Below are 25,493 nucleotides of genomic sequence, written 5' to 3' on the forward strand. Positions count from 1 at the left end.
TATGTGTAAAATACTAGTTCAGTGTGCTGTAACTTCAAGGAGCACATTCATAAAAAGCATTTGAAATGCAAGACGAAAGAGCGATGTGAACTTACTTTCGGCGATGTGCGCGGCCACCATAAAAACACAGCAGGGCACTGGGAGGCCGTGGGCTATATGGTGGCTTCACAGTGTGACTGTCCTACATGCACGCTCCGTGGCAGCCTCAGGAGAAGGGGCGCGGGAAGGAGCAAGGAGAATAGCGGTGATAACAAGCATGAGGTGTCGTGCAGCCTGGAGATTTGGGGGAATGAGGGGTGGAGGAGCAAGGAGAGAAGCTGCGATAACGAGCATAAGGTGTCGTGCAGCCTGGGGATGGGGGTATGTGTGTGTGGGGGGGGGGGGGCAGGGGTTTAGGAGCAAGGAGACGAGCGGCGATAACGAGCGTGAGATGTCCCAGGCACAAATTCCCATTCAAGAATACCCTTGCTGGAGGGCACAGATAATTGTGTGTGGCACGTAGTAAGGAGGGAGGGGTGCTGGCTGCACAGGAAACAAGCATTGGCTGCGCAAGGAATTTAAACAAGCATTAGATGAGAGTAAATTAAGATTTGATATGCTTTATGCATAGTGCACTCCTCTCCATTACTGAAAAGGCACGAGCTACTAGATGCAGCCAAGTCCACACTCGGACGTGCTGCTCTGAAAGTGCATCCTGCTGACGTCACGTGGAGCAGGATGTACCACTGTTAGAGTAGGGTGGTGGGGACTGGGCTTTCCTAAACATTCCCTTCTGACGCAATGTGGCTCTTACCTCTTTCTACCGCCACTAAGGGCAAAGATAGGTAGATCTACAAGCAGAGCATGCGCATACATCATCCATGCGCCAGGTAACTATTGTGTCATGCAAAGTGATTGTAGTAAACACCTTGTTTTCTGGAAATATATAACACCACATGAACTTACTTATTAGACCCTAGATAGCAAAAGGAAGTCACATATATACATTTTAAATATTTCGCGGTTGTCAACAGACACGGGCACATGTTTTTTAAAATCAAATCTAGCATAAATGTCATATTGTATTACATACAAATAAGGAAGTGTGTCTCTGACATTCTGCTCTGGCAACATGGTAGCTGAATACTCAAGAGATGCAGGCGGACTGTAGCAACATGTCTGATTTTACACACGTCTCGTATGATATATACTAAGTGGTCATCCGTGAGCCACATCGAGAAAGGGCGAATAGTGGTAAAATAAACCATGTTCAATGCTAAAAATATGACACAACCTCTCTCTAGGGACGGAGTGGTGTGGGCCATTAGTGCTCAGCTAGTATTTCCAAATATAAAACTTGGGTCCTTTCACCTCTGCAATGGGGATCACAGATGTAGAGTAAAGCAGTGCTAGGGCCTCCAGGTAAACAAGGAGTAAACCCTAACAAAGAACATCGCCTCCACACAAAAAAAAACCTTTGATGCAGCAGGGGGCGGAGAGCAGGGGTCGGAGCGGGAAGAGCTGCTGGCGAGGGAGGGTGATTGATGGGCGGGGCAGTGCTGGGGAAGCCTTTGATGTTGCCTGGCGGCCGTGGAGAAATGCTGCTGGCAGTGGGAGGGTGATTGATGGGCGGGGCAGTGCTGGGGAAGCCTTTGATGTGGCCTGGCGGCCGTGGAGAAATGCTGCTGGCAGTGGCAAGGTTGGGCATGCTCGTCCACGAGGAGTCACGTGACTCTCTTGTGCACTGTACAAAATCCGCCGAATCCGCCTGTTAGGAAAGGAATTTTTTGGATTGACAACAATAGGTTCGAGTAAACTCGACCTAAAAAGTAACGGTGGTAAAGCCATTTAACTGGTGCCATACCTAATGAGAAAGAAGAAACTAATGAAGTCATGTGACTACTTGTACTTAATTCCTATAAACTCACAAGTATAAATTTATCCTTGCATACTTAGGACATACCAGGCTTTCCTTATTTCTCCTATACATCTAAAGGCTTTTCATACAGCTTCACAAGAAATATTTTCTTTATTCCCTTACCCTCCGGATTGATGTCTGTAGTTTTGTTGCATGCTAATATTTGAATATTGAACGTGCATCACTGTCGAGGGTAAAATTGATGATGCCAGATTATTCCTCACACCACCGAAAGAGAGAGATCCTGCCACTGTTAGTTATTCAGCAGTTCACTTTCTGCTGCTGGTGAAGTAAGTGTGATGATGCCTGATCAAAAAAAGCCATGTTTGTTAAAATAAAAGTACAGATGTTGAGAACGATGCCAGGAAAAAGATGATTATCAAGCTTGAAGGGTTATGTTTCTTTGATAATAAACTGATTTTCACCTTTTCACTGTGTCGTTCTTTGTAGGATATACCTTCCCAGGATTCAATGAACTATATAATAAGGTACTTTTTAGCAGGTTGTTAATGTTCATTGCTGCTGGAGTTAACGCAAGAAGTGTCTTGAAAACATGTATGAACACATTGAGAATAGTGTCAATAAAAGACATTTGGGTGAGGTGTGACCCTTGACCAGTGGCTTAACGAAACACGAGGGGGCCCCCCTGCAAACTACATGGAGGGGGCCCCCCTCCCATCCTCCATGCCTGTCTAGAGCTCTCAGGCCAGCGACCCGCCACACTGCAGGGGATGCGGGCGATTGTTACGCCAATGTCACCAATGCAGCCGTTAATAGTAACAGTGGATGGTGGAGTTAAAGGTTGGGCTTAGTCTGCCAGCAGGCTATCATAGGTGGTGGTCCATTCATTACAGGGCCCCTGCCATCAGTAGGCCGGGGAAGTTTGCCCAATTTTAGGTGGGTTTCCTGATGCAGACTCCTGTCATGATATACAACATCGGGCCCACTCATCGTTTAGTTTTGACAAAAGTGCATTCACTGCTTCTTCCTGTTTCCGTTTTAAAACATTGGACAAAGCGACAATGCAGTATTTCAAAAGCAGATATAACTACAAAGAGCACATTTTGATAATACATTTTTATTTTTATTAGACAATAGCAATCTTAAGAGGCATTGCATAGCTTCATACACACGTTGACCCCAATTCCATCACAGTCTCTCTCTCTCTGTCAGTCAGTATCTCTCTTTCAGTCAGTCAGTCTATCTCTCTCTGTCATTCAGTCTCTCTTAGTCAGTCACTCTCAGTCAGTCAGTCTCTCTCTCTCTCTCTCTCTCTCTCTCTCTCTCTCTCTCTCTCTCTCTCTCTGTCTCTCTGTCTCTCTCTGTCAGTCTGTCAGTCAGTCCCTCTCTCTCAGTCAGTCTCTCTCTCTGTCAGTTAATCTATCACTCTCTGTCATTCAGTCTCTCTCAGTCAGTCAGTCAGTCTCTCGCTCTCTATCTGTCTGTCAGTCAGTCTCTCTCTGTCAGTCTCTCTCTGTCAGTCTCTCTCTGTCAGTCTCTCTCAGTCAGTCTCTCTCAGTCAGTCTCTCTTAGTCAGTCTCTCTCTCTGTCAGTCAGTCTCTCTCTCTCTGTCAGTCTCAGTCTCTCTCTCTGTCAGTCAGTCTCTCTCTCTGTCAGTCTCTCTCAATCAGTCTCTCTCAGTCTGTCAGTTTCTCTCTCTTAGTCAGTCTCTCTCTCTGTCAGTCAGTCTCTCTCTCTCTGTCAGTCAGTCTCTCTCTCTCTCTGTTAGTCAGTCTCTCTTTCTCTGTCAGTCTCTCAGTCTCTTTCTCTCTCTGTCAGTCTCCCTCTCTGTCAGTCAATCTCTCTCTCAGTCAGCCAGTCTCTCTCTCTCCCAGTCAGTCTCTCTCTCTCCCAGTCAGTCAGTCTCTCTCAGTCAGTCATTCTCTCTTTACCCCAGTCAGTCAGTCTCTCTCTCGCTCTGTCAGTCAGTCTCTGTCAGTCAGACTCCCTCACTCAGTCAGTCTCTCTCTCAGCCAGTCTCTCTCTCAGTCAGTCTCTCTCCAAGTCAGTCTCTCTCTGTCAGTCTCTCTGACAGTCAATCAGTCTATCTCTCTGTCAGTCAGTCTCTGCCTCTCTCTCTCAGTCTCTCTTTCTCAGTCAGTTTCTCCCTACCTTAGTCAGTCTCTGTCAGTCAGTCAGTCTCACTCTCAATCAGTCTCTCTCTCTCTGTCAGTCAGTCACTCTCTCAGTCAGTTTCTCAGTCAGTCAGTCTCTACTCTCTCTCCATTCTCTCTCTCAACTCTGTCCACTCTATCTCTACTGTCTCTCTCTCCACGGTCTCTCCTCTGTCTCTCTCTTCACTTTCTCTCTCCACTCTCTCACTATCTCTCTCTCCACTGTCTCCCTCCACTGGCTTCTTCGACTGTCTCCCTCTACTCCCTCTCTCTCCAGCCTCTCCCCCTTCTCTCTCTCTACTTTCTCTCCACTCTCTCTCCACTCTCTCTCCATTCTCTCTCCACTCTCTCTCCACTCTCTCTCTCCACTCACTCTCTCCACTCACTCTCTCCACTCGCTCTCTCCACTCACTCTCTCTCCACTCACTCTCTCTCCACTCACTCTCTCTCCACCCACTCTCTCTCTGCTGTCTCCCTCCACTGTCTCTCTCTCCACTGTCTCTCTCTCTCCACTGTCTCTCTCTACTCTCCACTCTCTCTCCACTCTCTCTCCACTCTCTGTCTCTCTCTCCACTCTCTCTCTCTCTCTCCACTCTCTCTCTCTCTCCACTCTCTCTCTCTCTCTCTCTCTCTCTCTCCACACTCTCTCTCTCTCCACACTCTCTCTCTCTCCACTCTCTCTCTCTCTCTCTCCACTCTCTCTCTCTCCACTCTCTCTCTCTCTCTCCACTCTATCTCTCTCCACTCTCTCTCTCCCCTCTCTCTCTCCACTCGCTCTCTCCACTCGCTCTCTCCACTCGCTGTCTCCACTCGCTCTCTTCACTCGCTCCCTCCACTCGCTCTCTCCACTCGCTCTCTCCACTCGCTCTCTCCACTCGCTCCCTCCACTCGCTCTCTCCACTCGCTCTCTCCACTGTCTCTCTCCACTGTCTCTCTCCACTGTCTCTCTCTCCACTCTCTCTCCACTCTCTCTCCACTCTCTCTCTCTCTCTCCACTCTTTCTTTCTCTCCACTCTTTCTTTCTCTCCACTCTCTCTCTCTCCACTCTCTCTCTCCACTCTCTCTCTCTCTCTCCACTCTCTCTCTCTCTCCACTCTCTCTCTCTCTCCACTCTCTCTCTCCACTCTCTCTTTCTCCACTCTCTCCAGTGTCTCTCCATGCTCTCTCCATTCTCTCTCCACTCTCTTTCTCTCCACTGTCTATCTCCACTCTCTCTCCACTGTCTACTCTCTCTCCACTGTCTCTCTCCACTCTCTCTCTCTCTCTCTCTAGCCACTCTCTCTCTCCACTGTTTCTCTCCACTGTTTCTCTCCACTCTCTCTCTCTCCACTCTCTCCCACTCTCCCTCACAAAGTAGTGTGCGTTCCATGGGTGTCCGCAGAAATGTTTCCAGGGGGGGCACATTTTTAACTTCATCACCATCCCCCTTGCACCCTTCTCTCCTCTGCCTTGCGCCCTTCTTGCCCTCCCTCTTGCACCTTTTCCCCCTCCCCCTTGTATCCTTCTCCCCCTCCCCTTGTACCCTAGTCCACCTCCACCTTGAACCCTTTTCTACCTTGCACCATTCTCCCTCTGCCTTGCACCTTTCTCCCCTCTGCCTTGCACCCTTCTCCCCCTCCACCTTGCACCCTTCTCCCCCTCCGCCTTGCACCCTTCTCTACCTTGCATCCTTTTCCTCTCTGCCTTGCACCCTTCTCCCCCTCCGCCTTGCACCCTTCTCCTCTTTGCCTTGCACCCTTCTCCCCTCTGTCTTGCACCCTTCTCCCCTTTGCCTTGCACCCTTCTCCCCTTTGCCTTGCACCCTTCTCCCCTTTGCCTTGCACCCTTCTCCCCTCTGCCTTGCACCCTTCTCCCCTCTGCCTTGCACCCGTCTCCCCTCTGCCTTGCACCCGTCTCACCCTCCGCATTGCACCCTTCTCTACCTTGCACCCTTCTCCTCTCTTCCTTGCACCCTTCTCCCCTCTGCCTTGCACCCTTCTCCCCTCTGCCTTGCACCCTTCTCCCCTCTGCCATGCACTCTTCTCCCCCTCCGCCTTGCACCCTTCTCTACCTTGCACCCTTCTCCTCTCTTCCTTGCACCCTTCTCCTCTCTGCCTTGCACCCTTCTCCCCTCTGCCTTGCACCCTTCTCCCCTCTGCCTTGCACACTTCTCCCCCTCCACCTTACACCCTTCTCCCCCTCCGCCTTGCACCCTTCTCTATCTTGCACCCTTCTCCTCTCTTCCTGGCACCCTTCTCCTCTCTGCCTTGCACCCTTCTCCCCTCTGCCTTGCACCCTTCTCCCCTCCGCCTTGCACCCTTCTCCCCTCCGCCTTGCACCCTTCTCTTCTCTGCCTTGCACCCTTCTCCCCTCTACCCTGCACCCTTCTCCCCCTCCACCTTGCACCCTTCTCTACCTTGCACCCTTCTCCTCTCTTCCTTGCACCCATCTCCTCTTTGCCTTGCACCCTTCTCTTCTCTGCCTTGCCCACTTCACCCCTCTGCCTTGCACCCTTCTCCCCTCCACCTTGCACCCTTCTCCCCTCTGCCTTGCACCCTTCTCCCCTCTGCCTTACACCCTTCTCCCCTCCACCTTGCACCCTTCTCCCCTCCACCTTGCACCCTTCTCCCCTCTACCCTGCACCCTTCTCCCCCTCCGCCTTGCACCCTTCTCTACCTTGCACCCTTCTCCTCTCTTCCTTGCACCCTTCTCCTCTTTGCCTTGCACCCTTCTCTTCTCTGCCTTGCACACTTCACCCCTCTGCCTTGCACCCTTCTCCCCTCCACCTTGCACCCTTCTCCCCTCTGCCTTGCACCCTTCTCCCCTCTGCCTTGCACCCTTCTCCCCTCTACCTTACACCCTTCTCCCCTCCGCCTTGCACCCTTCTCTACCTTGCATCCCTCTCCCCCTCTGCCTTGCACCCTTCTCCCCTCTGCCTTGCACCCTTCTCCCCTCTGCCTTGCACCCATCTCCTTTCCGCCTTGCACCCATCTCCTCTCTGCCTTGCACCCTTCTCCTCTCCGCCTTGCACCCTTCTCCTCTCCGCCTTGCACCCTTCTCCTCTCCGCCTTGCACCCTTCTCCTCTCCGCCTTGCACCCTTCTCCTCTTTACTCTGCACCCTTCTCTTCTCTACCTTGCACCCTTCTCTACCTTGCACCCTTCTCCTCTCTTCCTTGCACCCTTCTCCCCTCTGCCTTGCACCCTTCTCCCCTCTGCCTTGCACCCTTCTCCCCTCTGCCATGCACTCTTCTCCCCCTCCGCCTTGCACCCTTCTCTACCTTGCACCCTTCTCCTCTCTTCCTTGCACCCTTCTCCTCTCTGCCTTGCACCCTTCTCCCCTCTGCCTTGCACCCTTCTCCCCTCTGCCTTGCACCCTTCTCCCCTCTGCCTTGCACACTTCTCCCCCTCCACCTTACACCCTTCTCCCCCTCCGCCTTGCACCCTTCTCTATCTTGCACCCTTCTCCTCTCTTCCTGGCACCCTTCTCCTCTCTGCCTTGCACCCTTCTCCCCTCTGCCTTGCACCCTTCTCCCCTCCGCCTTGCACCCTTCTCCCCTCCGCCTTGCACCCTTCTCTTCTCTGCCTTGCACCCTTCTCCCCTCTACCCTGCACCCTTCTCCCCCTCCACCTTGCACCCTTCTCTACCTTGCACCCTTCTCCTCTCTTCCTTGCACCCATCTCCTCTTTGCCTTGCACCCTTCTCTTCTCTGCCTTGCCCACTTCACCCCTCTGCCTTGCACCCTTCTCCCCTCCACCTTGCACCCTTCTCCCCTCTGCCTTGCACCCTTCTCCCCTCTGCCTTACACCCTTCTCCCCTCCACCTTGCACCCTTCTCCCCTCCACCTTGCACCCTTCTCCCCTCTACCCTGCACCCTTCTCCCCCTCCGCCTTGCACCCTTCTCTACCTTGCACCCTTCTCCTCTCTTCCTTGCACCCTTCTCCTCTTTGCCTTGCACCCTTCTCTTCTCTGCCTTGCACACTTCACCCCTCTGCCTTGCACCCTTCTCCCCTCTACCTTACACCCTTCTCCCCTCCGCCTTGCACCCTTCTCTACCTTGCATCCCTCTCCCCCTCTGCCTTGCACCCTTCTCCCCTCTGCCTTGCACCCTTCTCCCCTCTGCCTTGCACCCATCTCCTTTCCGCCTTGCACCCATCTCCTCTCTGCCTTGCACCCTTCTCCTCTCCGCCTTGCACCCTTCTCCTCTCCGCCTTGCACCCTTCTCCTCTCCGCCTTGCACCCTTCTCCTCTTTACTCTGCACCCTTCTCTTCTCTACCTTGCACCCTTCTCTACCTTGCACCCTTCTCCTCTCTTCCTTGCACCCTTCTCCCCTCTGCCTTGCACCCTTCTCCCCTCTGCCTTGCACCCTTCTCCCCTCTGCCATGCACTCTTCTCCCCCTCCGCCTTGCACCCTTCTCTACCTTGCACCCTTCTCCTCTCTTCCTTGCACCCTTCTCCTCTCTGCCTTGCACCCTTCTCCCCTCTGCCTTGCACCCTTCTCCCCTCTGCCTTGCACCCTTCTCCCCTCTGCCTTGCACACTTCTCCCCCTCCACCTTACACCCTTCTCCCCCTCCGCCTTGCACCCTTCTCTATCTTGCACCCTTCTCCTCTCTTCCTGGCACCCTTCTCCTCTCTGCCTTGCACCCTTCTCCCCTCTGCCTTGCACCCTTCTCCCCTCCGCCTTGCACCCTTCTCCCCTCCGCCTTGCACCCTTCTCTTCTCTGCCTTGCACCCTTCTCCCCTCTACCCTGCACCCTTCTCCCCCTCCACCTTGCACCCTTCTCTACCTTGCACCCTTCTCCTCTCTTCCTTGCACCCATCTCCTCTTTGCCTTGCACCCTTCTCTTCTCTGCCTTGCCCACTTCACCCCTCTGCCTTGCACCCTTCTCCCCTCCACCTTGCACCCTTCTCCCCTCTGCCTTGCACCCTTCTCCCCTCTGCCTTACACCCTTCTCCCCTCCACCTTGCACCCTTCTCCCCTCCACCTTGCACCCTTCTCCCCTCTACCCTGCACCCTTCTCCCCCTCCGCCTTGCACCCTTCTCTACCTTGCACCCTTCTCCTCTCTTCCTTGCACCCTTCTCCTCTTTGCCTTGCACCCTTCTCTTCTCTGCCTTGCACACTTCACCCCTCTGCCTTGCACCCTTCTCCCCTCCACCTTGCACCCTTCTCCCCTCTGCCTTGCACCCTTCTCCCCTCTGCCTTGCACCCTTCTCCCCTCTACCTTACACCCTTCTCCCTTCCGCCTTGCACCCTTCTCTACCTTGCATCCCTCTCCCCCTATGCCTTGCACCCTTCTCCCCTCTGCCTTGCACCCTTCTCCCCTCTGCCTTGCACCCATCTCCTTTCCGCCTTGCACCCATCTCCTCTCTGCCTTGCACCCTTCTCCTCTCCGCCTTGCACCCTTCTCCTCTCCGCCTTGCACCCTTCTCCTCTCCGCCTTGCACCCTTCTCCTCTTTACTCTGCACCCTTCTCTTCTCTACCTTGCACCCTTCTCCCCTCTGCCTTACACCCTTCTCCCCTCTGCGTTGCACCCTTCTCTTCTCTACCTTGCACCCTTCTCCCCTCTGCCTTGCACCCTTCTTGGCCCCCCCTTAACTTCCCCTGCGGACGCCCACATGGTGCTTCTAACAGCAGTGCTTACCTGAGGGCACCATTTTGCTGCCTCGTCCCTTCTCATGTGAGCTTTGCCCTGGAGAATACTCTGTCTAGGGGCCCCCACTCCCACCCTTGTCAGGGTCCCGAGCACTGCTCTGTGCTGCCTCCTGCTCTTGCTCTCTGAGGCCCCCACCTCAGCCTTGTCCCTGTCTCTTCTCTTCTCTTGTGGGGTGGGCTTTGCTTATGGAGAGGAGAGCGTTGGGGCCAGGCTCCGAGCTGCCTCAGAGGGGAAGTGGAGAGTGCTGTCTCTGGGGCCCCCACCCCACCCCATCCTTGTCCCTGTCTCTTCTCTTCTCTTGTGGGGTGGGGCCCCCAGCCCATCCTTGTCCCTGTCTCTTCTCTTGTGGGGTGGGGCCCCCACCCAATCCTTGTCCCTGTCTCTTCTCGGTGGGGGCCTGTCCCTGTCTCTTCTCTTGTGGGATGGGGCACCCACCCCATCCTTGTCCCTGTCTCTTCTCTTCTCTTGTGGGGTGGGGCCCCCACCCAATCTCTTTAGTCAGAGGGAGGGGGTGAGGGGAACGGAGCAGGCTGCACCTGCTTCAGACACAGAGGGAGAGAGGCTTGCTTCAGCGCAGGCCTCTCTCACAGCCCTCAGAAGAGCTGAGGGGGCCGGGCCCCCTGGGGGCCCCCTTCATTAACTGTAGAGAGTGAGGACCCCCGCACTGCGGGGTCTGCGGGGGCGTTTGTTACGCCCCTGCCTTTGACTTAGCTGACATACTTGCTGTGTTTTCTCAAAGTCGTACACAAATCATTTGTTCCACGTCCCAGTAACCGTTCTGAGAATTTGCAAGTACTGGTAACGTTTTTAATTTGTTTTTTTTCTAGCACATTTTTTTTAACTTGAGAGGGATTATGTGATTACCACCAATACAGATCATTTTTGTAGATGCCGAACTGTATATGTATGCTTGCTGAGAATTTAAGTACAAAGATTAAGGCATAGTAATATATAGAAAAACGGGAGTTATCAAAAGATGCTCTAAAACATGTCGCAGCTGAGGACGTTCATCATTCTAGTAACACCCAACCACTTTTGAAGATTCAAGTCCGCTTCCCCATAACAGTGATCTGTCCATGAAGGGCGGGAATGTGCTGCATTCCTCCCTGCAATTGCTTACTGTGGACACACGGTTCCTTAGAAATGATTCTTTACCCACTTTGCTGTCTCTGCAGAGAACCTGGTGGTTGCCATGAAGTCCTCCCATTAAAGCTCATTACAAGAGCAAATCGCTGAAGTTTGCCTTTTGGGCCTCGCTAAACAATATCAAACCCGCTCAGTTGTTCTGGCATTTTCTTGATATCTAGCCAAATTAGATGTGCAGGTGAACATTTGTAGAACATACCTGGTGACCATTTAGGCCTTCCAAAACCGTTTTGAGAAGTGTTCTTCTCTTCATCTATTGAGATTGCCAAAAACCTAATAAACCTGTTCCTTACGCCAACTTGGGTTTAGCTAGAACAGTGAACGAACCTTCTGAGCCTATAGTCTCGTGTACAATGAAGCTCCTTTTCTGAAAACTTATTTTGTGCTGCTATAATATTGGGTAGATGCATAATCAAAGTGCAGGTGGTAGTGGATGTTTCTCCTAATTTTGCATCTTGATTTTACTATTCTCCTCCCTTATTTTTGTCCGATAATATGCCTCCATTTCTTTTGAGCTTTGCTTCTGTGTTTTGCTTGTATTATTCATAATTTTCTTTGATGTGTTTCCTGGTCCTTTCCTGTTGCATTTATGTTTTTCACTCGCTTCCCCTGAATTACCATGGAAGATATTGCCTTGCCTTTGTTTTATGGCACTTTGCTGTTAATTTTTCAGCCATGACTCACCCCTTTCTTCTTTGACGACTTTAGTATGTTTGTACATGTTCCTGTGACAATGCAATTTATCCATGAATTATCCAGATGTTGTACTACATTTTTGCACCTGCTTTCTCCCTCTTTTGTCGAATTTTTCATTGATGTTTCCCCTCGGTTGCTCCTTTCTTTTATTGGTAGTTTTTCCCTTGTACATTTTATTACCTTAGCACTTTTCTCTTGAAGTTTTTACCTTCCCGCCTTCTTTTTTTTCTACGTGGTTATCATCACTATTACTATTTTTTGCCTTCTGCTTCTAACTTTTAAGTGTTGGTAATTCTACCGCTGATATTCCCATTTCTTATTTATTAGAATCTTTTTTGCTGCAGCCCTTCACTCTCATCACTTGGTGCCTTCATGTTGGTGTTTCATCCATGTCTCTTTTCTTTAATTACCTAGGTCTATTACACTTTGTGCAGCTGGTTGTTTTGAATGTATTTCCCCCATCTTCTTGCACCATCCAGTTGGCATCCCATCCACCAGCTCCCGCTCCTAATCTTTCTTATTGAGTCTTCAATATTTTTCAGTTTCCTTAATGTGGTGACTGTTTCCTATTGTTTTCTTATGCAACTCCCCTTTTCTTCCCTCTTTTCTTCAGCTTTGGACGCCTGGTACACCATAGTCCTGCATGGCGAACGGCACCCGTGAATCTGCTCTCAGCACCCGTGCCCTGGTGGAGGACTTTGTGTGGTACAAGCTACGCCAAAAGGGCTATGGATGCCAGGTTGCTGCCCCAGAGAAGCCGGCATGTGCATTACATGCGGCTATGCGGGCGGCTGGTGATGAGTTCGAGGTCCGCTTCCGGCAGGCATTCTGTGATGTTTCCATGCAGCTGCATGTTACGCCTGAGACAGCCTACCAACGTTTTGCCGACGTGGTGGACGAGCTCTTCCAGGGCGGTGTGAACTGGGGCCGCGTCGTAGCCTTCTTTGTCTTTGGAGCTGCACTCTGTGCTGAAAGCATGAATAAGGAGATGGCAACGCTTGTGGACCGCATTGTGGATTGGATGGTGACATACCTTCAGACGAGCCTGCAGGAATGGATGGGGAGCAGCGGGGGATGGGTAAGTCAGCATTATGGAGTGAAGCACTGCACTCCTGTTCTACCATCCCGACTACAGGGTTCCTGTAGCTCTTAGCCTGATCTCATTTTACTGTGCGCTTTGGTACCGATTACAACAGCGGCTGCTCCTACAGCTAGAAATCCTACAAAATTCCCATAGCTCACTCATACATCACTTCCCTGCTACTTTCAACCTGCTGATGTGCTTCATCCCCAACAGTTTGCCTTCCAACATTTATACTATTGCACTCTGCAGCTGTGCTCCAATGCTGTCCACCACTGCTCGTCACAGTATCCTACGCAGTTCCTACAGATTGCCTATTTCCTGCACTCCTACTGTATTTTGTAGTGCTCACTTACAGTGTCGCACACAATTCCACCCAGCCTTTCCTCCCATTCTCTTGCCTGCTGCACCCCACAGCCAGTGCTTTTGCCTCGTAAGTATTTTCATTCTATGGAAAGATTAACGGCTGTCTTCACCATGTTTAACAGAAACAAAATTACTTATGGCTCTAATGCGGTGAGAGGAATATATATATATATATATATATATATATATATATATATATATATATATATATATATATTCACTGAAAAAACTATAGGATTCAGGCACATTATAGTCGAAATTAACATTTAAAAAACCTTCGAAATTTACTGAAAAAAACATAGGTTTCAGGGACGTTATAGTTAGTTGGACATTTCACTTGTACAAAACCATAGAAATTCCACCGTTATAGTTAGTTCAGCTAACTATAACTCGCTCCCCCGCAATGCACTGCTGATTACGTCACATATTACATAATTCATGACATGGTCAGTGACATCTCTGAGGACATCACTTATGACATTTCAAATGACATCACTGATGACATCACTGATGACATCATCCAGTGACTGTGTGTTTCTCTAAAGTTTAAATATGTTTTATATATATGCCAAGGTGTATTGAAGAATGAGTGGGTGTATAAGTGTCTGGATGGAGGATTTAGTATGTGCGTGACTGACTGTATAAGTGAGTGATTAAATGTGTCTAACTAAATGCATGGGTTAGTGACTAAACTGCCTGAATGTGTGTATCAGTATGTCTGTTGCTGTGTAAGGTGCTGCATGTGTTGGGTCAGTAGCTACATGAGTGTCTATATTGGTTATTGATTGGTTGCCTGAGTATTTGTGTGGGAGACTGAGTGTGTGTGTGGGTGGGTGGGAGGTGTGTGACTCTGTGCATAGATGTGTGAGTGGTTGATTCACTGGGTGTATGGGTGTTCAAGAGTGCATGTGGAAATACCTGTATGGGTGGGTGAGTGTGTGTATGGGTGTGTTGGTGAGAGATTGGATGTCTCAGTGGTACATGTCCAAGTAACTACATATGTAAAACTCAGTGTATGTGAGACTTGGAGTATGTGAACGACTATACGTGAGAGTCAGTGACTGTGAGAGTGGTTGTATAGATGAGGGTGTACTTGTATCAGTGATTGTATAAGAGAGTAAGTATGTGTTAGTATATGTTTGAATAAGTGAGGTGGTATGTGTATAACTGTGTAGGCGAGGAAATGGGAGTGTGATTGAATCTTTTCATGACTGACTAGGTGTGTCAGTAACTCCATGGATGAGTGGCAGTGTGTGAGTGTCTGTATAGGAGTATGAGTGCATATGATAGTGTTGGATTGATGAGTGACTGTATGTATGAGTGATTGTATGGGTGAATGAGTGGATGTGTGTGTAGACCTAGGAATCAGTGAGTGTGAAAATGGTAGTCTGTATTTTACAGTGGGTGTATAATTATATTTAGAGTATGAGGAGGTGCATCAAATTTTGACGTGGATGACGTCATCAGTCATGTCATCAGTGATGTCATTTGAGATGTCATCAGTGATGTCACTGACCATGTCATGAATGATGTAATATGTGACGTCATCAGCAGTGCATTGCAGGGGCGCGAGTTATAGTCAGCTGAAATAAGTGAATTTCTAAGGTTTTTTAAATGCTAATTTCGAACTATAACGTGCTTGAAACCTATGGTGTTTTCAGTGAATTTCAATGGTTTTTTAAATGCTAATTTCTAACTATGCCTACAAATTAGGACACATGAAGAAAGAGGAAAAAAAGCACAGCAAGAAGCAAGTCAAATGCAGAAAGAGGCAACAGAAGTGCAGACAGACGAAGAAAAGTGCAGGAAGAAGCAAGAGATGTGCACAAAGAACCAACAGAGGAGCAGAAAGTCCTCCTGTGCCCCAACTTTTTATAGACGGGTACTGGTGGTAAGTGACTCTGACTAACCAGGACCGGAGCCAGTGCTATGCTAAAAGACACTTAGAATACAGTGAAAACACCTATACCCTAGGGAACAGTATGCGTTCGGGTACCCCTGTAATGAGCATGACCTCCTCTGTATTTGCCATGAGTTAGTGCCTGGCTCATTGCATGAGTACATGGGTAGTGACTGGATGATTAGAGTGCTGCAAGGACAGTGCGTAGTGAATTTATAAGTGCCTGGGTTTTGACGGAGTGATTAGATAAGAACATGTTGCTCACTGGGTGATTGGGGGAGTGCATGGGTAGTGACAGGGCAATGGCTGGACTGCATGGGTACTGCTCAGGGTATTGTAGCAGTGCATGAGTTAGGCATGGGTCATTGCATGAGTGCATGGGTAGTGACTGGATGATTAGACTGCTGCAAGGAGAGTGCATGGTGAATTTATAAGTGCTTGGGTTTTGGTGGAGTGACTGCATAAGTACACACGTCACACCAGGCCCGCCCCCTCCCTTCACCACTTTGCAAACGCGCCCCCTGGCGCCACAGAGCTGCCTTGCAGAGTGGTGTAAAAAGGGGGGGTGACCTTGGACCACCTCTTTGCAACGCAGCACCCTGGAGCATAGTGGAGGTACCTGGTGGGCTAGTTGGCCCCCAGGGACCCTCAGCATACAAGGGGACTTAATCCCCTAACCTAAAATGCACCACAGGGTGCATTTACACACTTGTCACATCATGCCCTGCCCCCAATTTGCCCCACTGTGCAAATGCGTCTCGTGGCCCCCCTCCTTTTAAATTATTTGGGGCCTGCTTAAACAAATCACACGTCACACCAGGCCCGCCCCCTCCCTTCACCACTTTGCAAACGCGCCCCCTGGCGCCACAGAGCTGCCTTGCAGAGTGGTGTAAAAAGGGGGGGTGACCTTGGACCACCTCTTTGCAACGCAGCACCCTGGCGCATAGTGGAGGTACCTGGTGGGCTAGTTGGCCCCCAGGAACCCTCAGCATACAAGGGGACTTAATCCCCTAACCTAAAATGCACCACAGGGTGCATTTACACACTTGTCACATCATGCCCTGCCCCCAATTTGCCCCACTGTGCAAATGCGTCTCGTGGCCCCCCTCCTTTTAAATTATTTGGGGCTTGCTTAAACAAATCTTTTAAAAAAACAGGAAGGGGCAGCGTGAATCCCCCTCCTGGGACCCTATCCCCCGGGGCATGGCCACATTTTGATTTAAAAAAAAATATTTTTAAAGATGGGGGTGGGTGGGGGGGCTGCGTAGCCCCCCTCCTTACGCCTCAAGTGGCCCTGGGAACCCCATCCCCTGGGGCTATGCCTCTTTCTCATTGTATTTTTTAATTAATGATGAAGGGGGGCCACGTGGCCCCTCTCCTAGGCCACTCATGAACCCAGGGACTCCATCCCCCGGGGCCTGGCATCTTCGTTGGGGACTGTGTGGGGAGCCTCAATGCCACCACGTCCCTGCTGGCTCCCCACCTCCTGCTGGAGCCGGCATTGCTTTTCCACATGGGGAGCTGCTGACATGCAGCTCCCCTTGTGGAAAGCAATGTGGTTTGGATTTTGTAAGCGAGAGCAGGAATCTTCGGGGGTGGCAGTACCCGGGTGTGCGGGGACCCGGGGGACTTCAGCACGGCACTCTCTACCAGCCTTTTACTGAGGCTTATCAGCTCTGCATTGTCAGGCTCTGTCTCATTCTTTTCACCTACGTATCACAATAAACAAAATGGGTCAGTGGTAGGACATGACCATGTATATCTGACACACAAACGGATATATATCTCAACTGTAAAGGAACACAACTAACAAAGAATGTCTACCAATGAGACATGACAGGCATGGATGCTTCGTGCGATGCCGCAAATTGGTTGGAATTGGTTACTTATGCGCAAGATCAATAAACAAGCATCTGCAATGCAATAGGTCTCGCATTTGCAAGAGTTTGAGCTATTAGCATGTAAATTACAATGCCTTTTATTTAAGTGTTTTGAAAACCTATAAGCGGTACGGAAACACGCACTTTGTACTTGTAGTCCTTGATTACAAGAAGCAAGGTTGTCAGCAATTGCTGCCAGCCTTGCTTCTCATAAGCAACAACTATAAGTACAAAGTGCATGTATATGCACCGCTTGCAGTTTTCAAAACAAAGAAATAAAAGGTACTGTCATTTACAATGCAAATAGCTCAGACTCTCGCAAATGCGAGACCAATTGCATTGCAAATGCTTGTTAAAAAGATCGCTTTCTGAGCCAATCAGTATCTTTTTGCCAAATTTGGTGTAATTCCGTTCAGCAGTTCGGGCTGTAGACTTGACTAAAGTTTCCTATGGGAAATTGACTTTTTGACTCTTATTTTTTTAATTTCTCAGCAACTACTGGACGGATTTACATCACATCACAGCGTTGCGGGCCGCATCGCCACGGAAGAGCAGTAAGTTGGCACAGAATCTGGAAAATACAAAAGCATAGTTCATTAAACCTTTAAAGGTGGTACTACAATCCACACAATACCCTTCAGTATTGTATAGAGTAGCACACCGAACTAAAGCACATGGCCCCTTTTATACACAATAAGGGGGCTCAAAACAAGGCGGTACAGAATACAAAAGCAAGTTTTATGTACATATAAGGGCATATTGGAAGGCACAATCGATGAGTGGGCGGAGTTAACCGTTCTCAGAAACTAGTAAACACATTCCTATCTGAAACTAATTAGTAACGGCTGCAGACCCTACTGGGCATGCCTGGACATGCTGAAAGTGGGGGATGCTAAATGTAGCCTGTTGCTGGGCAGAATTCAGGCGCAGTTAACAAGGAGGTAGGACAAAGCACATGATGAGCACATGGCAAAATGTGGCAGACAAAATGGCTGCCACAAATACAAAATGGAGTCCGTTCAATTGCTACGACAATGGTCAAATACAGCATGTCGTCTGCTAATGCTTAACCTAATCGCTGTTGATATACAACAGACTACCCTTTCAGCATTAGCTATAGACATTCGACTTCCTGGGATTGTCTAAGTATTCGTCCTGTATATTTATTTTCATCATTTCAGCTACCTCCTTGTCTAGAATATTTTGCACTTTCATCTCTGCAATATCATTCTTGGCTGGTATACAAGCAGTAAGACACATAGAACATAACATTGGACCACAGTGAATACACACACACCATGTAAAGATTATTGCAATTATTATACATAGAGCAGTCATTACTTTCCAGCCCCAAGCAGAAATTAAAGTCCAGAACGAATCTGCAAGAGTCCACGTACCATTCTCTGTGTGAAGGTCTGCAGCGATCTTATGGAGTTTATTGATCGCTTTATACACTGATGGTGTGTGATCTGGGATGAACAAACAGCAACTACTACCTATAATGCGACATGCACCACCTCTATCTGCTAACATAACATCTAGAACCATTCGGTTCTGTAAAGTAACAATTTGCAATTCTTCAGTGAGGTTTCCTATGGCTACAGCTGCTTAATCTGTAACAGCTTCTACAACTCTAGTTAATCGTCGCACTTTTCTACTATTTAATGCAGCACCCACAAAGAAGAACAATGCTAAATTGAAATCTACATATTGTTGCAGGCTAGTGTCTTGTTTGATCTACATCATCAGTATTCAAGGTCCTCTTATAACGATTTACAGTAATATTGTTGAATAATTTAAGATCTCGATGATACAATGGAGGTGCCAGAAACACAGGAGGCAACAAAAATGACACATAACACACACCAGTCCACCCAGCTGGCAATCGATAATATCCACGATTTCCACACACAAAGTTGGTGTTATGTGAAGCTAAAAAGGTACTGTTATTCAGTCCATATATATTCAAAACAGTAATACAATCGCTAATCCCAACAGGAATATGTCCAATGCTCTGTACACATAAATCTGCTTGTGCCTGAGTGACAGAGATAACAAAATGTTCACTTTCAATACTATCTCTTGTGTTGGTGAAGATATATTACGTAAGAAATATTGTCCGGTTGATATTCCTCCCACTCCCATTTAGTTCCATTCGCTTGGGGATACCCATGTTTGTTTTGATGACATTCTTTATTCAACGGGAAAAGCAGTCTGCCCACTGTAGGCTTCCTGGTTGCAAAAAGCAGAGTGTACCAGGCTCGACAGTAGCCATTATGCGAAAAAGGGAGAGGTATAAACGGTGTACCTCCATTCTTTTGATGTGCAGGCATCATCCCACAAATCCAACAGTTCCTGGCATTTGTAGCAATGTGGGTATGGTGTAGCATTTGAATAAAAGTGTTATTAAGGTAGGATTGTCGGTGCTTCAATTTTTGATATGGGTGCGTGAAGAAATAATGCTCCTCAGGTGTCGGTGTAGGAACAACAAACAACTCACGAGCAGGAGTTGTCTCCTCAACAGACCATGTTATTGTTGCCACGATCACCAAGACAACAATAAACCCTACAGCACAAAAAATCTTCTTCTTTTCCATTTTTGACAAAAGCACAAAACAATTCTTCCTGAAACTAAAGTAGTTGTCAGAGCTCTTACCCCTGGGCAGCCGTTGTTTCCTTCACCATGGGCCAAGACGGGTGTCACTACTCTAATGCAGGACTGATCCCCCCCCATGCCACATCGGCTCTCCGTTTCACTAACCCAGGGAATGCTCAGACAACTTTCACAAGCACTGCAGACTCCTTTCTCGGTCTCAAATTATATCTCGTTGCTCCAGGGATTGTCTGGTCCGGGAAGAACTCCTCAGATGTAAATGTACAGGAATTTATATAGCGCAAATCACCGAGCGGTTTCTAAGCGCTTGCTTAGGGAACCCGTCCTGGTATTCCCCTGTGAGATAACCCCGGCAGGGTATCCGCAAGGTGAAAGCCAGGCATCCCGCCGCGAGGGGCCGTTGTCGAGATTAAGCAAGCTATTGCCCAGAGTCGCAGAGTGTGAACCCGTGAATCGAGTAGGCACCGGAGCGAGAATTGTCGAGTCCATGGACATTTTAGGACTCAAGACCCCGCCGAGCCGGGAATTGAACCCTGGTCCCGGGCTGACCTCTGCTTCCAGGTCTGCCTCCTCTAACCAGTGAGCCACACTTCTCCAGATCCGTCAGGTGTCACAGCACGGCCTTTCTCCTCAGTCAGAACCTCTCGATGGTTGGTCAATACAGCAGGCTCCACCAAGGTAGGAAGTAATCGCCAACAATGGGTGCTGTGGATCCAATTCTTCCGGTTCGTGACTTGAACGGATGTCCTCGTGGCAAGTAGCACTTGCTCTGGTCCACGCCACCTTGGCTCCAAACTGCTCGACCTCTCGAAGACCTTGATCATCACATGGTCACCAGGTCGGAGTTCATGGCCTTCACCTGTAGATCTGTCAGGAAGTGCTTCTCGAACCTGTTGATGAATAGAAACCAAGTTATCAGTTAATTGTGTCAAATAGTCATTCATTAAGACACAAGGTACATCATACACAGAACTTTATTTAGGAACTCCCCAGATATTCATGGGCCTACCAAACAGAATCTCATAAGGGGTGAGACCTGTCCGAGAATGAGGCACAGATCTAATAGACAACAATGCCAGTGGCAACGCATCTGGCCAAGTCAGGGAAGTAGAAGCCTGTATCTTGGCTAATTTCAGCTTCAGAGTAGCATTGTATCTTACACCAATCCTGCTGATTGAGGGTGGAACACTGCATAAAACTTCTGTTTGATCCCTAATACTTTCAGGGCAAATTTGATAACATCCCCTATAAAATGAGGCCCGTTATCACTCCACAAAAGTCTACAAACACCATAGCGAGGAAAAAAGTACTTCAAAAGCACCTTTGCTGTAGTAATTGCAGTATTGTCCTTTGTAGGATACGCCTCAATCCATTTACTGAAGGCACATACCACCACCAAAACATACTTCAGATTATTGCAGCGTTCAAGCTGAATATAATCCATCTGCAAAACTTCAAAAGGTGCAGTTGGTGTAACAAACCCTCCTGCTGGAGTTCGTGTCCCTTTTGCAGGATTAAATTGCAGGCAAATTATGCAGGACTGTACTACTCTCTTAGCTGTGCTAGCAATTTCTGGATGCTCCCCAACTTGCGTAAGCAATTTCACTATCGCTGAAGCTCAAACATGTGCTAGCCCATGTGCCATCTGAACCCTAGGTTGTACAAAAGCTATAGGCAACTTCCATCTATCCATCTGTTTGTTTCGCCAACAACCTTCTTCATCCAAATCTCCATCCTTGGACCATTGCTCCCGTTCTTTGTCAGAAGCGGTCCTCTGTATTTCTAATACTTTTTTCCTAGCATCATGCCACCGCTCAGCTTGTGACTTCACTACATACATGGAAGTAGTGTCAGGCTGCATCGCAGTCTCACGTGCCACTCGATCTACAAAAGCATTTCCTTGTCCCACCTTATCAGTCACTTTCTTGTGCGCACCTCATTTCACTATAGCTATTTTCTTTGGATATGTTAGTGCAGTCAAACGATTATGCACTAGGCCTCCGTGCATTATCTGCATCCTGTGTGATGTCAGAAAACCTCTTTCCTTCCAGAGCAGGCCAAAATCTTGCGCCATTCCAAAAGCATAGCGGCTATCTGTATAAATGTTCACACGTAAACCTGTACTAAGCTCTCATGCTCGTGTCAAAGCTATTAGTTCTGCTGCTTTAGCTGACTTTTTTGGTATGCGGGCTGTCTCCACTATCGTGTGAAACGTAGTAATTGCATATGCGGCTGAAGTTATGCCATCCGGCAACTTCAGACAAGACCCATCAACCCACAGTTCTCCATCTACATCTGGAAGGGGCGTATCTTGCAAATCAATACGACCCTTTGTCTGTTCCTCAGTCAGGAAAATACAATCATGTGTTTCTTGCGCCTCCGGCTGAGTCGCCGGAAATGGCGACAACGTGGCTGGGTTTAGTGTTGCACATCTCTTCAGTATAATATGAGGAGCTAACAGCGTCAGCTCATATCCTGTCAGATGAGCACTAGTTAAATGCTGCGTCTTTTTTTGATTCAAAAGAGCATCAACAGCATGGGGTACCAGCACAGTTTATGTGATAAGACTATCCCTTCACTCTGGCATATTGACTCAGCTGTTGCTGCAACCAAGCGAAAACATCCAGGCAACGCTCGAGCAACAGGATCAAGTACTGCTGAAAAATATGCACAAGGACGTTGCTTATCGCCAAGTGTCTGCACTAAAACTGACAATGCACATCCTTCTCGCTCATGTACATACAATGTAAAGGGCTTCATGTAATCTGGAGTACCTAACACTGGTGCTGAACAAAGGGCTTGTCGTAACTGTCGAAAAGCATTCTCACATTCATCTGTCCATGGAAGGGGTATTGGAGTGTCTTTTGTCAAAAGTGCTTACAAAGGCTTAACAATGTATGAAGATCCCAATATTCATTGCCTACAAAAGGAAGTAAGACCTAAAAATGCTCGAACTTCTTTCTGTGTAGAAGGTACTGGTGTGTCTAGAATTGCCTGAATGCGATTTGATGTGAGTGCACGCCCTTCCTTAGACAAAAGGTGACCTAAGTAGGTTACCTTTGGTCTACAATACTGCAATTTCTTTTTCGATACTTTGTGATGATGTGAAGCAAGGAAAGAAAGCAAGGACAAAGTGCATTTTTCACATTGTTCATGGGTATCGGCTTCCAATAATATATCATCAACATATTGTATGAGCGCCACACCTTCGGGCAGGACAAAAGAATCAAGTTGTCTCTTCAATGCTTGGCTGTAAATACTAGGACTCTCAGTATAGCCTTGAGGAACTCTACAAAATCTATACGATCGATTATTCAAAGTGAAACCGAACAGATATCGGCTTTCAGGATGAATAGGGATCGAAAAAAAAAGCATTCTTCAAGTCTATAACAGAGAACGTGATTGCAGTAGGTGGAACTAAAGAAAGAAGTGTTGTGATGTCAGAAACCACTGGGTATTGTGGCACCAGTATCTTATTCGACTCCTGTAGGTCAATTATAAATCGATAAATCCTAGTGTCTTTCTTAAAGATTGGGAGAATCGGACTGTTACAAACAATAAATGGAACTTCCTCAACAACCCCAACTTCAATAAGATCTTGTACAATTTGTGTGAGTGCTTCCTCACCCTCCTGTGAAATTCTATATTGAGGCAAACGTGGTAACACAGCTCCCTCCTTTACAGTAATATGCACCAGGGGAATAACCATCTGTCCCACATCAGTATCTGAAGTAGCCCACAAAGTTTTAGGTAGGGAGGCTAATGTAGTATCCTCTTTAGCAATGCAAATTCTGTCCATCACTGGGTAATTATCATTCAAAATCACACGTACTCCTTCAGGGGAACATCTTATTGTAGCTCTGAAATACTTAAGCATATCAAGACCCACAATATTATCTGGTGTATTTGGGGAGAGCAAAAATGGGCATGGATCAGCAAATTTATCAACATGGAATGCAAGTGGTTGTGATAATGGGCTAAGGGAGGCTGTTCCATCGAACCCTATCGATGTGATCGTTAAGCCAGACAGGGGAGCCCTCGGAACCAATTGTTTAGACAGAGCGCTACGAGTAGCTCCTGTATCAACCAGAAACTGATCAGTAGAACCCAAAACATGTGCTGTAACATAAGGACCCCTCTGATCTACTGGAACTTCAACTGATTCCTTACCCCATGTTACGCAATCCTATGCATAAGCAGAATCATGTAAATCAGGCTGCACATAATCAGACATCTGGTATTGATTGCGCCTGTCAAAAGTATTGAACCCATTTTGTACCCGCACATTAGAATCAAACCTAGCGCAATCGTTCGTGTTGACCCTAGGACCTGAATATCCCGCGCGATTTTGGACACGGACAAAGCGTTGTGAGCGCAACAATGGACACTCATCAGCCCAATAGCCACATTTTCTACAATATGCGCCTTGATCAACAGCCAAATTAGAACGAGTGTAAGAAGAACCAAAAATCCTCGTCCGCCTCTATCATTACCTCTAGGAGGTGGACCATAAACCTGAGATAACATAACCTTTGTTTTTAATTCCTTGGACTTCTTATCCTCACTACCCTTCGCTTCTAATTCCTGACGCTCATAATATTGAGCCATCGTCAGGAGGGATGCCGGAGAAGAGGTAGTCCAAGAGCTTTCACTAGCTTTTAAACGGCTAGCCACTCCTGGTAATAGATTCGTAACATATTTATCTACAAACAAATGTCAGCCCGTATCGTCCGTTAGCGACTGACCACTAAGAACATGAAGGGCTTCCTCAAAACGCATAAAGAAATCTGAAACGGATTCATCTGCCTTTTGTTTACATGATGCTAAAATAGTCCAATCAATCTTTTTAGGGGGAATAATCGTTTTTAACTTAGTATTGCAACAGGAAGGTCTAAAATCAACTGACATGGCTTTATCTTCCGTCCCTATCTCCTTCCATAATGCCCCATACGCTGCACGATCATCAACTTTACGCACGGATCTCCACATATCAGGTGGTAATATTAGCCCGAAAAATAAGTCGATATCAGCTAATGTCATGGTACAAGAATTTATGGCTCTCTCAACTTCCTCATAGAAAGCGGCTGGATTTTTCCACGGGTCAGGCAATGCAGCTTTAAGTGCCATTGCATCTGCCCTATTCCAGGGAGTATATACCCAATTATAAATAAAATAACCTTTAGCATCTACAGAGGACTTATCATCACTTGTACCCGCTCCCCTAGAAGGAATATATGAAGGCGCAGTCTCTCTCATAGGCTTTGCATGCACTATCGCGGTCTTATCTGTTCCATAGATAGCTGATTGTTTCCCGCCGAGCGAATCCGTCCGTGCTTCTGCATCTGTTTTCCGTTTCTCCTCTCGCATACGAAGCGCGTCAGGTCGTAGTTGAACAACCGTCTTATCATATCAGCCACCTGGGGGAGAGTAAAAAGCCCATTACGTATTTGCTTACAATCGGTTGCTACATCATCAGGTTCTAAAACACCAGAGACTTTCCGAAACATGTCAACAACTTCTTCAGCAAAGTGCTCAGTAAAATATAATCGCTCTCTGTCCTGCCACCCCTCTAAACTATCTAAGATGTTAGAAACAGTAATAGAATCACGAAGTGCTTGACGAGCAATCTTTCTAAGTTCTGCCGCACGTTCGCCCGTCAGCATAGAGCGAGTATCTGGTTTTGTTCGATCTGCCTTGGTATCGTCATCTTCGTCTGATGGAGCTGGAGATCAGAGTTCGAGCCTCAGAGTGTTGGGTGTCAGAAGAGGCAAAGAAAAACAAGCAATAAAAAATATATAACAAGTGCGAGGACCAGGATAGGAGGAGGCAGCAAGCGTTCGCCACTGAGCTGTTTGTTTTGCATGGCATTGGCTCCAAAGTACAGTATGTGCACAGCTGGAAGCTTCCAAGCACTCCCCTCCTCACAGAAGCGCCGTGCAATCAGCCGTGCTTCCCAAACAATTCAATCAGCTGTAACTACCAACCCAGGGCAGCCTGAGAGGCTGTGGGCGGAGAGCGACAGAGCGCGTGCACAATACACTCCCGAAAGAACATTACTACATCAAGCCAAATTGTGCATTTCTTAACTAGAGGAGGCGGAAAAGCGAAAAGACTGTGAGTTGTCGGTGATTGATTGATTCAAGCCCTGTTCACAGTAACAGCA

The 25,493-nt window shown here is 48.1% G+C and overlaps 1 protein-coding gene across 2 annotated transcripts in view; it reads left to right on the forward strand.

Moving 5' to 3' along the window:
* The window catches only part of BCL2L2 (BCL2 like 2), a 327,287-nt gene that overhangs the window by 205,021 nt on the left and 96,773 nt on the right, over nt 1–25,493 (forward strand). For both annotated transcript variants that reach the window (XM_086923764.1, XM_086923765.1), the window contains one exon: nt 12,103–12,567. In XM_086923764.1, the coding sequence (XP_086779890.1) occupies nt 12,133–12,567 (435 nt within the window). In that variant the 5' untranslated portion in view covers nt 12,103–12,132. The remainder of the gene's footprint in view (nt 1–12,102; nt 12,568–25,493) is intronic.

This window comes from Lissotriton vulgaris, chromosome 5, assembly GCF_964263255.1.
Source record: "Lissotriton vulgaris chromosome 5, aLisVul1.2, whole genome shotgun sequence".
NCBI lineage: Eukaryota > Metazoa > Chordata > Amphibia > Caudata > Salamandridae > Lissotriton > Lissotriton vulgaris.